Raw genomic sequence first — 16,035 nt, 5'->3', positions numbered from 1 at the left:
CTGTAAAGGGCTATGAAAACCTCTGTGATGACTACTGCCGACATAGTCACAGGTACTGCTAATACTCCCAGGATTTGCATTCATGCATTTAAAATTCACAGTGAAGGAGATGCTAGAGCTCAGTTCGTATTCGGTCGGGAAGGTCTGCGGACTGTAGTTAGAACCCCCGCCGAGGGTCAGCCAGCGTTGACCCCTCTCTAGCAGAGCAACCACATTCCCGGGCCAGCCCCGCGCCTTCCAGACCTGGGCGCGCTCCGGGGAGAAAGGACACGCTTATTAAAAGGGATGGAGGTGGAGTTAGTTGTGAGAGCACGCAAGCCTCGCTGGCGACGAAACGGTTAAGCAGGCGCCACCAGGTCCTTCCGAGACCTCCTCGCGCGCGGCCTGCCCGGCTCTGTGCGCAGCCGCAGGCGCCGGGGAGGCGGCACCCCAGGGCCCGCAGGGGGCGCGCGCCGGCGGCCCCGCCCCGTGGACGCGCGCGCGGGGGGCGTTCCCGCGGCGGGCCAGGCACCAGCAATCTACCCGGAGCGGCGGGGGCGTGCGCGGCGTGCGCGGCGGCGGCGCTGCGAGCTCGGGCGCCGGCGGGGCGGACGGGCGCGCGCGCGCGGGGCGGGCAGCGGCGGCAGCGGCGGGGCTCCGGGGCGCGGCGTCGGGCTCCCGCGGCTGCGGCGGCGCGAGGACCGGGAGGATGGCGGAGGCCTCGGACAAGCTCTACCGGGTCGAGTACGCCAAGAGCGGGCGCGCCTCTTGCAAGAAATGCAGCGAGAGCATCCCCAAGGACTCGCTCCGGATGGCCATCATGGTGCAGGTGCGGGCGGAGGGCCGCTTTGTGCGCGGCGGGGGCCTCCGCGTGGCCGGGGCCTCCGCGTGGCCGGGGAGGGGGCAGGGCTTGCGCGGAGCGGAGCGGCGGGCCGGGCCTGTGGGCGCCGCTGCCCCTCCTCCCCCGCGTGGCCCGCCGGGCGGACCCTCCCGCAAGCTTTTGCTGATCTTGCAGGAAAAGCCCGGGAAATGCATTCTTGAGCTCGTGGACCCCTTCGCTTTGTCAAAAACAAGGAGCAGTTTCTATTTACATTTCTGGGGGGTGGAGTTCTGGTTTTTTCATTGCCCTTCGCCTCGGGGGGAGAAAATGTGTGCACGGTCTTTGGAACCTAGTCAGGTTTTGACCTACCTTGTCCTGGAAGATTTTTTTGTCCTACATTGATGGTGGCGACTGGCGCGGGAGGATTTTTTTTATATATCTATTTTTGGCTCTTTCAACTCCGACTCACTCTCATTTTTTTTTAATTATGCAAAACCACACAAGTCGGTGTCATTTCTGTACAGGGCATTGACTTTTGGCCTAATTTGTGGTTGAAAATAACATTTTCCCCAAACTTTCCAGGTTCACAGACGCATTTTCTTCTTGATGCATTTGCAGCTATCTGGTTTGAGTAAGAGGGGCTCCGGGATTCCTCACCTGGGCCTCTTGACACATTGGGGATCCCCCCCCGCCCCGTGTTCCCTGAGGCTTCAGAGATGGCTAGTGGGTTGCTGGGTGGGCGGTGAGCTGTGTCTGAAGGCCCCTGCTGACGCTGAGGGGTCCCTGCCTCCTCCAGCTTCCAGCCTGCTCCTGTCTGCCGGTGTAATCTTGGTTCTCATCTGCTCTGTCATCTCCTCCTCCAGCTTAAAGCTGTCTGTTATCCAGACTTGGTGCATAGGGTCAAGATGGCTTGGTTTTCCCTCCCTGCAGGAGGGCAGTAGCATGTTTTAGGAATGGCTGGACAGCCCTCTCTGGATTTCCACTTACAAGGTGGAAGAGAGTGGATACCGAGTACTTAGGGTATCTCATTTTGTAATGTGTTAGGGACTGAGGCTGCCATCTCGGTATCCTCAGGGCCAACCTAGCTCAGTACTCGGCACACAGTACTCATTCCGTGAACACTCACTGAGCGCCTGTTGGGTTCCAGGCACTGTGTCAGGTACCAGAGGCACAAAGAGAGACTCCACCCTTGGCAGCTTCCAGTTTTGTTAAAGGGAAGGTGACTGATGAACACTGCTGTACCTGAGTGGGTGCCACCTGATGGAGCTGTGCATTAGGCATTGTGTGCCCAGGATGGGAGCTTGATTAGGAGTCATTATTCCCAGTGGCAGGAAGTTGAGGATGGAGAAGCAGACGAGGCCTACCACTTGAAGAGCCGTGTCTCCCACTAAGCATCTTTGAACTTGACCCTGAGTGTATGGGCGGCCTGACCTTACGAAGCTCCCTCCTAGTGCAGGGGGCTCCTAACCTGGGGTCTGGGATGGCGGATAGAACTCAAGAGGTCCCTGAGTTTAGATGAGAAATTTACATCCCTATGGTCACTAATCTCTAGATTCAATTCATTATTTCCTCCAGTTATGAATGTAAGCAGCAAAGCAAAGGCCTAATAGCAGTACCTTGATTTTTGTCATCAACAGTAATTACAGATATTCTCATATCATTTTACATTTGTTGGGAGTTTCCCAAAATATCATTTACGCTCATCACTACTTCAGAATTACAGTAGGTATTACAGCGGGTGCTAGATCTCTTTATTTAATGCTTTAAAGCTCGTAGATTACTGTATCCCAGTAAGCTTTTTAAATGTTTTGATAACTGTTTCAGTATATTTGGTTTCCTTGGTGAACCTGTGTATTTTGTTATGCATTTTTAAGTGTTATCCAAGGAAGGGACATGCATAGGTTTCACCAGACAGCCCAAGAGAACCCTGTTCTATTGAGAAGGACAGACAGAAACCCCATATCCAGCCAGTGTGTAGAGGCAGGAAGAATAGAGAGGAGGGCTAGCTGTGTCGGGGGGAGTCGGGGATGGCCCCATTGAGGAACCGACTCCTGAACCAAATGAAGTTTAACATTCCGGGCCCTCATTTGGCATACTTGATAGAGAAAGAAATTATTATTAAAAGTAAGTGTGGTTTTCTGTAATAGTTGGTGGGGGTGGAGTTTTAATCCAGAAAGTAAAGTTGGTTTTGTTTGCTGAGCTGGCAGAGGCCGGAAAGAAAGAAGCCATTCTTCTCCTACTTGGATTTAAATACCTTCTTTTGCATTTGTATGGGAGGATTGTTCTCTTGAGTATCAAATACGTGATACTTTAACTGGCTTGCCCAGGGGCAGCCTCAAGGGGACGGGACTTCCAGCCTTTGGACTGGGAGGGGGTTGTGGTGGGCTCCTGTGTTCTTCTGTCTTGGGAGGGCTTCAGGCACCCAGCATGGTCACATACAGGGAGGTGACAGTCGTTCTGCTCTCTGTTGGGTAGGCGGGCAGTGGTGTGTCCTGTTTTACGCAGAAGGAAGCAGACAGGGCAGCTGAGTGAGGACGCTGTTACGGGGTAGGTTCTAAGTGTTTGCTGATTACACGGCCAAAGATTCTGCCGTGCTTGAGCTGTGCGGCTGCCAAGCAGTCTTGTGACCTTGGTCTGGTTCCCTTCCTGCCATGTCATCCTGAGTCCTAAGTTCTAGGGTAAAGCTTTGCTTTGGTCAAGGATTCTTTCCTCTCGAGAGAGAATGGGGGCCCTTACAGTCCCCCAAGCCTGTGCTATGAGTACACCTCTGCTGCTTGGCACGGCCCCGTGGTTGGGGGCTGGTGACGCAGATAATCCATAGTCAATCTATAAATCAAAATTGGGGTGAGTTTGTTACCGCACAAAGGGCACAATCTGCTTGCCATGAGACAGAAGCCAGTCGTCAAGAGGCAAGATGGTGGCAGAGAAAGGGTGGTTTATTACAGCTTGCTAGCAAGGGGGAAGATGGCGACTAATGTCTCAAAGAACCTTCTTAAGGGGGCACAAAGTCTTACAGCAGTTATGGAGGCCGGTGGGTTATAGAGGAGGGGGTTAGGAATGTTGACCCTCGGGTGTTACAGACTGGGAGTCGCCACACCAGATCTTTCAGTTTTCATTGATGATGGCTGTCAGCATAGACTCTGTTCAGGGGTCATCACATTCCTTAAGGAACTCAAAAGAACAAAGTTACCATCTCTTCGCAGCTGGGAGGTACACGCACAAGCAGGGATGGTAAAATCTACAGAGCAGTCAGATCTCCTGGAGGCTGCCTATCCAGCCAGGTTAGTTAGTCAGCGGTCATTCAAAGTTGCAATAGGGCTTCTTTTCTACAATATGGTTTCCCTCATGTCAACCTTGTCGTGAGCCAGTATCAAGTTTATTATGAGCCAAGTTTGAGGACTAGAGCCCAGGGCCTAGCCTTCCCCAAAGAAGTGGGGTGTAGAGTGGTTATGTACCATTTTGGGACAAAGAGGGTACATCACGTATGACAGGAATGTCTCTTTTATAATTGTCACAAGATGCTTAGCTGGCACAGCAGGTCAGGGGTCAGCGGGTCACTGGTCACAGGTGAGCACAGCAGGCCAGTAATGAATCCTTAGTTTCCAGGAAGAGGTGCTTATCCTTAAAGAAATGCCAATATGGGGAGAAGTTACATCCCTATCTTTAGGGGCATCATTCTTGTCTTTGGGACATAGTAAAAGTTTAAAGCAAGTGTACAATGCATGCGCAACAGGCCTTATTTTGGAAAAACACGGTCAGGCTGAATTAGTTTTATACCAGATGGCTTCCTCATATACTCTAATATATCCTGTCGCATTTCACTTATTTATCATTTTCCCCCTTCTGATCACTAATCTTTCGATAGAAAGATTCGATAGAAAGATCAAAATATTGTCCCTCGGTGCCAGGGTGGTTGCTGCCTGCCCTGGGTCCATCGCATCCCTCAGTGCTAGGCTTTTATCTCATTTATTTGCCCAGTTATCCATGTTGGGGGGAAGTAGTCGGACAAGCATAGGTGTATATATTAACAGGAAACATTTCACAGATTATGTAATTTTTCAATTAATTTTAGGTTCTTGCACAAACATTGTACGTGTGCTTTTCCATAACCCCTCATGCTCACATTGTTTACAGTTATAGAACGGGTATACTAACAATGACGACAGTTCAATATTTGAAAAGATTAGTTTTAAAATGAGTTCTTTGGCATAGTCTTTATCAGAAAAGGAAATTGGTCCAGGGTTGTAAGATCAGTCAACCATCGCAAGTCACTGAGCAATCATTACTCCAGCCTGTATGCCAGTTTTTTTTGTGTGTGTGAGAAAGATCAGCCCTGAGCTAACGTCCATGCTAATCCTCCTCTTTTTGCTGAGGAAGACCGGCTCTGAGCTAACATCTATTGCCAATCCTCCTCCTTTGTCTCCCCAAAGCCCCAGTAGATAGTTGTATGTCATAGTTGCACATCCTTGTAGTTGCTGTACGTGGGACGTGGCCTCAGCATGGCTGGAGAAGCGGTGTGTTGGTGCACGCCCGGGATCCGAACCGGGGCCGCCAGCAGCGGAGCTCACGCACTTAACTGCTAAGCCACGGGGCCGGCCCTGTATGCCAGTCTTAATAACACTGAGTAAAGAAAATAGTCATTAGTTTGAGTATTATGACTAATACAAGAATTCCAAGGAGTAATAGAAATAGGAATTGCAGTCCAGATGGAAAAAGGAAACCAATACCTTCAGAGGGCCAACCACACAAATCAAGACTGGGTGTAGGATCCTTAAGACATTCACCTGCTTTTTCATGTGCTTTAGCAGAGAGGGCACTTTGGAAGATTCATCAGGTATAAAAACACAGCATTCATTTTGAATGATTGGTACATGTGCCGCCTTGAGATGTAGTTAAAATATCTAAGGCCATTCTATTTTGAAGGACAGCCTTTCTCATTAAAGATATTTCAGTATGTAATAAGGCTATTCTTGCTTGACTGTTGTTAAGGCCTGGTTGAATAAATTTAGTCAGGGCTTCTATATGTGGTAATGACATCTTTTAGCCCCAAGGAAGGAACAAATAGAGCCACTAGGTGGCCATACCAGTGGAACACTGAACAAGCCCATCTGGCCTTTAAGAGAGGGAGATTGGCAACAGGAGTTAGTTCAGAGTGAATCCTTCTCTGCATCCAAGGGAAGCTCAGGGTGCAGTGTCCTAGCCATCCAGGCAGTAGCTAAGGCCAGAGATTTGTTCTGTATAACCACTGAGTTCCATTAGGAGCCACCCAGTAAATGCGTGGCCTTTGAGACCAGTCTGTTCCCAGCCAATCACTTTTTTTTTTTTGGTAAGGAAGATTAGCCCTGAGCTAACGTCTGTTGCCAGTCCTCCTCTTTTTCCTGAAGAAGATTGGCCCTGGACTAACATCCATGCCCATCTTCCTCTACTTTGTATGTGGGACGCCCGCCGTAGCATAGCTTGATAAGCGGTGCGTAGGTCTGCACCTGGGATCCAAACCTGCGAGCCCCAGGCCGCTGAAGCGGAGTGCACGAACTTAACCACTGTGTCACCAGGCCGGCCCCCCAGTCACTTTTTTTAAGTATGATAAACTTAAATGAAACTTTAAATGGAACAATTACTATAAAATAGGTATATGGGGCCGGCCCGGGGTTCGCCAGTTCGGATCCTGGGCGCGCACCGACGCGCTGCTTGTTAAGCCATGCTGTGGCGGCGTCCCACATAAAGTAGAGGAAGATGGGCACAGATGTTAGCCCAGGGCCAGTCTTCCTCAGTGAAAAAAAAAAAAAAAGGAGGATCGGCATCAGATGTTAGCTCAGAGCTGGTCTTCCTCACTCACAAAAAAAATAGGTATATGGTTTAAGCATTACAAAGGTTTAAACGAGGAGATACAAGGTTGGGAATACAGGCCTGGTCCAGAGCCTTGGAACAGCTGTCTGCAACAGATGCCGTCTTCTCATCCTGGTTTGGAGATATTTGCATTGGTTAGTTGAAGTCTGGTATCAGAAATAGGAAGTGAAACCCACTCAGGTGGCAAAGGCTTTTTTTAAAAATGAGAAATGTGAATCCATGAGTCTGTGCCTTTTGATTCTGCCGCTCATGAATTGGGTAAAAGTACCTGGTATGGTCCTTTCCAACAGGGCTGCAAGGAGTCTTTTATCTAATGTCTCTTCCAACAAACAAAATCTCCAGGTCGAAGTCCATGATCCTAAAAGTCTTTGTCTCCCAGGAGCTCACTGTGAAAAGAAGCAGCTATCAACCTCTCATTTCTTTCAAGTGTCTCAGTGAGACCTTGACAATCATTAAGATATCTCCTTTAAGCAAAGTTGGTTCGTGTGTTCCTTCATCTAATTGCATAGGCCATCCAGTTATTATCTCTAAAGGAGACAGCCGATGTTTACCAAAGGGTGTAGATCTAAGATTTAGGAGCACTGGTGAAAGAGCTTTTGGCCATGAGAGATTAAATACTTCTGAAAGCTTTGCCAGTTGAGTTTTGATTGTGCCGTTAGTTAAAATATGATATTATTGGCCAAACGTCACAAAGAGATTTAATTATTTGTCTAGTGAAATGAGTTCCCCCGTCACTGTGTAACTCGATAGGAATTCCCCAAACAGGAATTATCCTTTACCGTAATAATTTACTTAAAGCTGTTGCTCTTCTGCAAGGAAAGGCCTCAACCCAGTGTGAGAACATGTAGATCACTGCAAGATATATTTATCCTTGAGATGGTGGCATTTGAACAAAGTCCAATGGCCATACTTCAAAGGGTCCCTTAGGAAGGGGAAGGTGGCTTTGTGACCCATGAAACAATTTCCCTAGATTCTGTGTTGGGCATATAGCACAACGAGTATAGGCTTTATGAGCCACTGTGGGAGAAAGTTTCCAAAAGTATTGTTTTCCCCCAAAACCATCTTTTCGGGTGTCCAGTGGGTTAGCTGGTGTATGTGCTGCAGCAGTGGCGATTGTGCTGCACTAGGCACTATGGTTTGTTGTCAGGCCCCGAACCACGTCTGCGTAGTGGTGTCAAAAATTCCCCGTTCTGTTGCCACCTTTGTTTCTCTTCTTCCGTGGCAATTTCTTGAGCCTGTAGGAGGAAATCTTTAACTGGGTTAGCAGTTAATAGAAAGTAGTAGGCATTCTCAAGGCTGGACAGCGTCTTCAGCTTGATAATGTCCTTGCTTATCATTTAAGTAAGACCCATCTGTAAATCAAATTAGATAATAGAATGCAGTTGTGGTCATTTTCCTCCCATGGTGCTGGAAGCAAGGTAGCAAGGTTAAAAGAGTGAATAATATTTACCTACGCAATATAAGTAAGAAGGTTTATCATTTACTTGACACTGCTTCCCATGCAGTTTAGCCTACCAAACAAGCCTAATTAGTTTAGTATCTCCCTCCTTATAGAAAGATAGAACAAATTTCTTTGAGAAATCCTGGCAGCCCTCTGAAAATTCTGCGAAATTTTCAGGTCAAAAGAAAGACTTCATTTAGAATATGAACTTTGGGGAACTTGTCAAAAATGCCAAAAGGTTTTAAAACACTTGGTCAAACGAGATCAAGTATATGCTGATCTTGTGTCGCTGTGAAACAGTGGGTTCTGTGAAACAATGCTTAGTTATCCATTTAGGCGAAGTGAGGCTCCCTCAAAAGTAAAGAAAACCTTTTATAATCTCTTTATCGAGAGCAGACTAAGCATCCAGGAAAATTATCCTTTTAAGAAAGAAAATCAAATTCTAATTTATGTACCAGCTTACTTTTGGTATTAAAACTTACTTAACTAAATTTATTTTAATCCTAGCCAGATTGACCATGAATCACATATATTAATTAGAATTTTTAACTGTTATAGATCTTAATTTTTAATGGAAACTAAGAAGTAAGCAATTATAAACTGTCTTTTACATTAGCATTCTGTGGCTTGGCAAATTTATAAATAGCTTTTTATAATTTCTAGAAACATGCTACTTCATAGTATGATTTTTGAATAAAATAAAGGCCTATTTAGTAGTAGACCCAAACATCTTTTGGTTTTTCTGTAATAAGCCAAAAGTAGATAAACCTATGTTTAGTAATTAACATCTAAAATCTTATCTTGTTTGAAAATGATCTAGATACTCAATAAATTTTATTATTTAACTCAGCAAAACTCTAAGGTTTCAAGTTACCAAAAGGTTTGGAAGTACATACATACACCATAACACATAATTATTATTAAAAAGTTCACCCAACACTCTTATCTTTTTCACCTCTATTTAGTTTACTTGTTTCCATACTGATAAGTCTGAAAACATGTTTATTTTAATCAAACCAACAAACTTAAATAAGCTTTCCCTTGTCAAAGATTGTTTAATATCGTGTTAGCTTGAAAGACATTTGAGTTAGTTTCCATTACATTTATGTGGGTGCTTACTTTAAGCCGGTTGAATAGAGCTCTTTAGAAATTATACCATCCAGAGGTAATATTATCACACACATATAACATACATAGACACACACACCAGAGACTCCACGCTATTGTTTTAAAATTGTGTCATGGGTGACAGCCCGGTAGCATAGCGGTTAAGTTTGTGGGCTTTGCTTCGGTGGCCCGGGGTTTGCGGGTTCGGATCCCAGGCATAGACCGACTTGTTAAGCCGTGCTGTGGCGGCTTCCCATATAAAGTAGAGGAAGATGGGCATGGATGTTAGCCCAGGGCCAATCTTCCTCAGCAAAAAGAGGAGGATTGGCAATGGGTGTTGTTAGCTCAGGGCTAATCTTCCTCACAAAAATATATATATATATATATAGTGTCATGAATTGGGTACAGTAATACAGAGCTCCCTAGTTAGGAAAGAATAATTGAATCCAAATTTTTTTTTAAGCTTTTCTACTAGTATTTGCAGAGAAGACACTCAAGATGCTACGTTTTGGGTGAGGGTGCTCTTATGGTCATTTTTCTTGCCTTTTTTCCTTTTTTATCCTTCCTTCAGTCTTACGAATTGGTGATGGGCTAGATGACAGTTCCCAGAGAGGCAAGGTAAAGGAAATGGGTGGACCCTGAACTGCCTCTAGGGCTGCTTTCCACTTTTGCAAAGGTTTGTAAGTTGAAGACAGTTAGTTGCTCTTAATTTGTCAGAAATTTGGGTTGTAACTTAAATGACATTATAGGTATAGGGGAGGAAGACACGTCTTCTACCCTCTCTGGGTCCTTCTGGCTGGGGTACGAATTAAATTGACATGAGACAGAATAACAGGAGAAAATCAAACAAAGCTTTATAACGTGTCTACATGGGAGAGACCCAGGAAAAACTGGGTAAATCAGCCAGGATGGTTGGAGGTGCCAGGTGAAATAGCATCTTCAGCTAAAGACAAAGGAGGATGTTGGAGGTGGGGGGAGTCAGTTATGGGAGATTACCAGAAAAGCACAGTAGGTAAGAGTATCAAGATTTAACTCCTCACCTTCTGCATTGATAAGAGTTTTAGAGGTGAGGTCATCCCCCTCCTTCCTGGTACAGAAAGAGAGATACCTTTACAGATGGAGATTTCCCTTACAAATATAAATGTCTCTTACAAAGGGTAAATTCTACTTTTCAGAGCTTCTCCCATGTCTGCAGTTTTTTGTGTGTGTGTGTGAGGAAGATCAGCACTGAGCCAACATCTGATGCCAATCCTCTTTTTGCTGAGGAAGGTTGGCCCTGAGCTAACATCCGTGCCCATCTTCCTCCACTTTATATGGGACGCCACCACAGCATGGCTGTACAAGCAGTGCGTCGGTGCGCGCCCCGGATCCGAACCGGTGAACCCCGGGCTGCCGCAGTGGAGCGCGCACATTTAACCGCTTGCACCACCGGGCCGGCCCCTGCAGTTTTTAAAAGTAACAAGCCCAAAATAATCCTCATACCAAAGCGACACATTTTAGGGTGGCCAATTCTGATCCCCCACACAGGTCAGTCTACCTGTCCAAGTACATCACCCTAATTTGCGTCTTTTCCCTCTGGGTGTTTAGTTTTTTAACTTAGGGAAGAAAACCTAAAACTTCTTGTCAAGCTCTGAATATCAGCTTCCAGTTGGGCTGAATTTCTGATGGTAAGTTGCTAAATCCTTTCAGATGTCTTGTCAGGTTTCAGCTGGGACAAACAGTAACCGCCTGGTGTATTGAACAGTTCCCGTAATCTTTAACGTAGCATTTTCTGAGAAAATCTTTTAGTGTCTCATTAACTCTGGGAGTAGATTACAGGGGTGTCTGTAAAGCCATGGCCTAATATATTTTCCTTTAGGTACCTTTTATAACTTAATTTTCTATTAGCTTTTTGCAACAAAACTTTCAATAAGGTTATTTTGAAGTTTTGAAGTCTTTGCTTCTAAGTGCACTTTTTAAAGGACCTTAGCTAATCGGCACGTTTCTTCTAATGGCCAGTGTAATTCCCCCGAGGCTGGTGGCAGTTTGGTAGAACCTTATTCACAAGTGGAGTTTAATCCACATTTCTGTCTGACCGTCTCTGACCGCAGAATGGGGTGTAACCGTATTTTTGTCTGACTGTATCTTGGGACCCAACCTGACGATTATTAAGACAAGCCCTCAAGATACAAAACAAGCTTGGTAAGATTCTTTTTTTTTTTTTTTGCTGTTCTTTGTAAATATTTACAACTTCCAGAACCTTTAGTTTGAGCACTTGTGCTAGGAGTCATCGAGCTCGACTCTAAAAAACTTCTCTATTACCTGGCTCTTAAAAAGGAACCCTACAGTGGCCACTATAATTTTAAATTATCCCAGATTCTCTTCCCAGCCATTCACGGCTATCCTTGTTTTGTTAAGCACTTGCAAGTTTCAGCATGAAGCCCCCCAGAGTTCCAAGGGAAGGCTGCATGTTCAGGAACTGGTCGGCTCTGAGCAGCTCAATTTCCCGTTGTTCTTCTAGTTTCGTTTCACCGTAAAGTCTGAACAATTTCAAGGGACAGTGTAGTGGGTCGGAAACATGCTGCTTGTATTACTCCCTAAAGAAAAGTCATAAGCACTCTTTACATGCCTCCAGTGCCTCAGTTTCTCCCACGGGCAGTCTAAAACTGCCAAGGGGGCTCGGAGCATGTGGGTGACCAACCCTCATATGCACGTCCCTGGACGAGCCGTCGACTACTTAAAGTAAATGATCATGATGGAATTCCCTATGGGACCGCCGCACGTCTCGAGGCTCAACCTCAGACACTCCCACTAGGTTCTCAGTCGCCTGAGAACCCCTTACGGCTAGGAGGAGCTGGTGTCCCTTCTCTTCGGAGCTGAATAAGTTCAGGCTCTCATTTCTCTATCAAGCAGTTTGTTTGGGCTTTATAAACACAGTTCTTTCTAATTTAAAGCCAAATTAGAAAGGTCAGCCAGCCCCATTTCACTCCGAAGTTCCCCTTAGGCTCCCCTGGCCTAGGAAATTCCCCCTAGGTTTCTCTTTCCTAGGAAATCCCCCCCCAGGTTCCTCTTACCTAGGGTATGTACCAGTACTCCCTTAAGACACCTAGTCTTAAGGCTTGAAATGGCTCATATAAACTCTGGACCATCCACTTGAAATAAGGAGGTCCAGGTTTCAGGAGAACTCACCAGGGAAGAATGCAGTGATCTGGGGGCTCAGTGGGCCCCTGTTGGTACCAAATACCAGTTCAGTGTAGGTTGCATGTGGTCTCCGGTGGGTTTCTCTGAAATCCTGCGAACTACACCAAGAACTATCGATGCAAATAATCTGTAGTCAGTCTATAAATCAAAATTGGGGGGAGTTTATTATGAGCCAAGTTTGAAGACTGTGGCCTGGGGCCTTCCTTCCCCAAGGAAGGATGGGCACTGAAGAAGCAGGGTGTACAGAGTGGTTATATACCGTCTTGGAGCAAAGAGCATACATCATGTATGACAGGAATATCTCTGTGCTTAGCTGGCACAGCAGGTCAGTGGTCACAAGGTGAGCACAGCAGGTCAGTAATTAATCCTTAGTTTCCAGGAAGAGATGCTTATCTTAAAGAAGTGCTGATGTGGGGAGAAGTTACATGCCTATCTTTAAGGGCATCATTCTTGTCTTTGGAACATAGTAAATGTCTAAAGCAGGTGTACAATGCATGCTCAAAAGGCCACATCAGGCCCTTTTGGAAAAACAAGATCAGGCTGAATTAGTTTTACTCCAAATGACTTCCTCATATCCTCCAGTGTATCCTATTGCTTGTCATTTATTGATAAGGACAGAGCCCCCAGACCCAGGTGTAAGGGGCAGGTGTGGGGCCCCGGTAGAACCAGGAAGAAATGCCACAGCCACAAGTTCCAGTGTGGGGCAAAGCCACCGAGCCACATGCCTTCCCTTGCATGAACATCAGAGGACAGGTAGACAAGGGTGACAAGGAAGAGCCAGGTTGAGGCCTCTACAGATGACGTAACAAGACGGCAGGATGCTTAAGGATGTGTTGGCTGTCTTGGTGAAAGTCTCAGAGCCAGAATGCAAGTCCACTCTCTGAAATGCCATTTCTTGTCTGGCTTTCAGACAAGAAAAGAGGGTCACCTTTTCCACAGCAGGAATCCCCCCATCCTTCCTTTGTTCCCCTGCAGACTTGGGACATCCCAGACACTCTTGGAGGGCCCTCTCTGAGCAGGCATTGCTGGATGCTAGCAAGACCAGCAGTGCGCCCCTTGGGGATGACCCCCTGCAGGATACAGCCATTGATCAAATAATCACCCAAACGGATCATTCTTTTTTTTTTTTCGGTGAGGAAGATTAGCCCTGAGCTAAATCTATTGCCAATCCTCCTCTTTTTGCTGAGGAAGATTGGCCCTGGGCTAACATCTGTGCCTGTCTTCCTCTACTGTATATGTGGGACGCCTGCCACAGCATGGCTTGATAAATGGTGTGTAGGTCCACACCCGGGATCCGAACCTGTGAACCCCGGGCCGCCGCCCCCCCCCCCCAATTTATCATTCTTAACTGTGGGGACCTGAGGAAGTTCTCTTTGCTCTGTGTGGGGCTGGGGAGTGTTCTGGGTCAAGGGAACAGCTGATGCTGCTGAAAACCCAGGCTGCTTGATGCTGAGGAGTCTTGCAGGGCCCCCGCCTTAACCTTACAATTTAATATGTTAAATCCAGAGAGGCCTCCCACATAGGAGGAGAGGGCAAGTTAGGAGACCTTATCACTGCTTTTTCAGAATATTTCTCCTGTCCCTACAACTCCATCCTACAAGATACATGTCGTATTTATTTTGATGCTTTTTTAGTATTTTTATTCCTCCTGCATGACATTTAGATTTATGTTCTATAGAAGCAGATGTCTGGGGCCTCCTTTGCTTTGGTCAGAACCGTTTGTGTATTTTTAAGCAGCTCTTCCTGCCGAGCAGTGTAGTGGAAAGAACTGTGGTATTGGGTTCAAGTTGGGGCTGAGTCATTTGCTGCCTGTGTGACCCCCCTCCCCCCTCCTTCAGGCCTCTGTGAAATGGGGGTGCTGGCTGCCACCAAGAGGCAGTTGTGGGGTTACACATGATGGCTTGTGAAGGGTGCTAGGGATCCAGTAAATGCCACTGTCTGTCCCACTCCTGGTCACTGCCACTGTCTGCTCTATAAAGCCAGACAGTGCTGGGGCCTGGGCACATGAGCCTGGCACCATCACAGTGAAAGGCCCAATGAGGTCAGGTCGGTACCAATCAGAGTGTGAAGCAGTGTAGGGGAGGAAGACAATTGCTCTGCCCTCTAGGTCTTTCTGGCTGGTCTTAAGAACTAAATTCACATGAGACAGAATAACAGGAGAAAATCAAAGTTTAATAACATGTGTACCTGGGAGAAACCCAGGAAAACTGAGTAACCCGCCAAAATGGCGGAAACCACCACCTTAAATACCGTCTTCAGCTAAAGACAAAGGAGGCTGTTGGTGGTGGTAGTTTGGGACTTCAGAGAGGGGGAAGGCAACTCACATGGAGATTGAAAAGCAAATATTTGGTAAACAAATGTTTGCTGGGCCACCTATAGACAATGTGACCAGAGGGGCAGCACTTTGATAAAAACGGGCTTAGCAAGGATCCTCCCAGTCTGTCATACCCAGAGTTAATCTGTGGTGATGGCCCCTCAGGCCTTCTATCTTAAAGTTTGTTTCTTTTAAGCAGTTAGGAGGAAGGTCAAAGTTCCTTTCAGAGTCTCTTGTCCTTAAAAATAATCAAGCCTAAGAGACACATTTTGGGGTGACCAATTCTGATCCCCCACAGCAGCAAAGGAAAGAAAAAAACCACCGTGAGAGGGGAACCACCTTTCCTACGTGTCTGGACTTCTCACTTCCTGCTCCGGGAAATGGCGCTTCCTGAAGGCCCCGGGGGATTCTGTCGTCTGCCCTCTGTGGTCTGCCTCCCTGGATCATTCTCTTTCCTTCTTCCTTATAGAAGTGAATTCATTCCACTCACATCTGTGTGGCTGCTGCGAGGCTGGCACTTTTTTCTGACACATTTCTCTGCCTTGCTCGTTATCTGGGGCGTGTTCCTCGTTATTCTAACTGCAAAGGCACTTACAGAGCCCTTTCTGGGCCACACGGGCCCTGTGAGTCCAGGCCTGACAGGGACGGTGGTCTGGCCTCTCCAGGATCAGGACACAGACGGCTGTGAGGTAGATCGTGTCACTGAAACCCAGCAGCGTGTGGATACAGGGTACATGGGGCGGGGCTCTGTTCAGAGACGCTGCTGTTCCCTTGTGTGTTCCACGTCCTATAAGAGTAGACTCAGCAACAGCAGACAGTAGCTTTCTGAGGTGTCGAGGAAGATCTTGAGGAGAAATGCGGAGCGGGGTGCTGTTTCTCATCTGTTTGCGGTTTTCACTTGTGATGCGGAGGCCCTAGGCGAGGCGGTCTTCGTTTTACAGATAAGAGAACCGGGGTTTAATAGGTTCAGCTGCAGAGGGCTGGGCCTGAGGCTGAGGTGGAAGTTTCCTGCTCATCTCCCTCCCTCTGATTCCCTTCCTTCTAGTCGCCCATGTTCGATGGAAAAGTCCCACACTGGTACCACTTCTCCTGCTTCTGGAAGGTCGGCCACTCCATCCGGCACCCTGACGTCGAGGTGGATGGGTTCTCTGAGCTAAGGTGGGACGACCAGCAGAAGGTCAAGAAGACGGCGGAGGCTGGAGGAGTGACAGGTGCGTACAAAGCAGGGAGGCGGCAGGTGTCGCCCCCCCAAAGCCCAGAGCTTCCAGGGGGGCCTTTTCTAGGAGAGCAAAGAAAAGGTCCTTCGGCTCCCCCCCCACTTCACACGTGCATTCAAAGAGCAAGGTG

At 47.2% G+C, this 16,035-nt stretch overlaps 1 protein-coding gene across 1 annotated transcript in view; it reads left to right on the top strand.

Annotated features, from left to right (window-relative positions):
* The first annotated feature begins 638 nt into the window (after nucleotides 1-638).
* The window catches only part of PARP1 (poly(ADP-ribose) polymerase 1), a 54,599-nt gene continuing 39,202 nt past the window's right edge, over nucleotides 639-16,035 (top strand). Inside the window, exons 1-2 of the mRNA XM_087424428.1 lie at nucleotides 639-808; nucleotides 15,734-15,899. Coding sequence (XP_087280554.1) covers nucleotides 689-808; nucleotides 15,734-15,899 — 286 coding nt within the window. The 5' untranslated portion in view covers nucleotides 639-688. The remainder of the gene's footprint in view (nucleotides 809-15,733; nucleotides 15,900-16,035) is intronic.

This window comes from Ceratotherium simum, chromosome 36 (genome assembly GCF_057802395.1).
Source record: "Ceratotherium simum simum isolate JZ-2026a chromosome 36, ASM5780239v1, whole genome shotgun sequence".
Lineage (NCBI taxonomy): Eukaryota > Metazoa > Chordata > Mammalia > Perissodactyla > Rhinocerotidae > Ceratotherium > Ceratotherium simum.
Note: the sequence above shows the minus strand (reverse complement) of the source record. Positions and strands in the feature narration are given on the sequence as shown.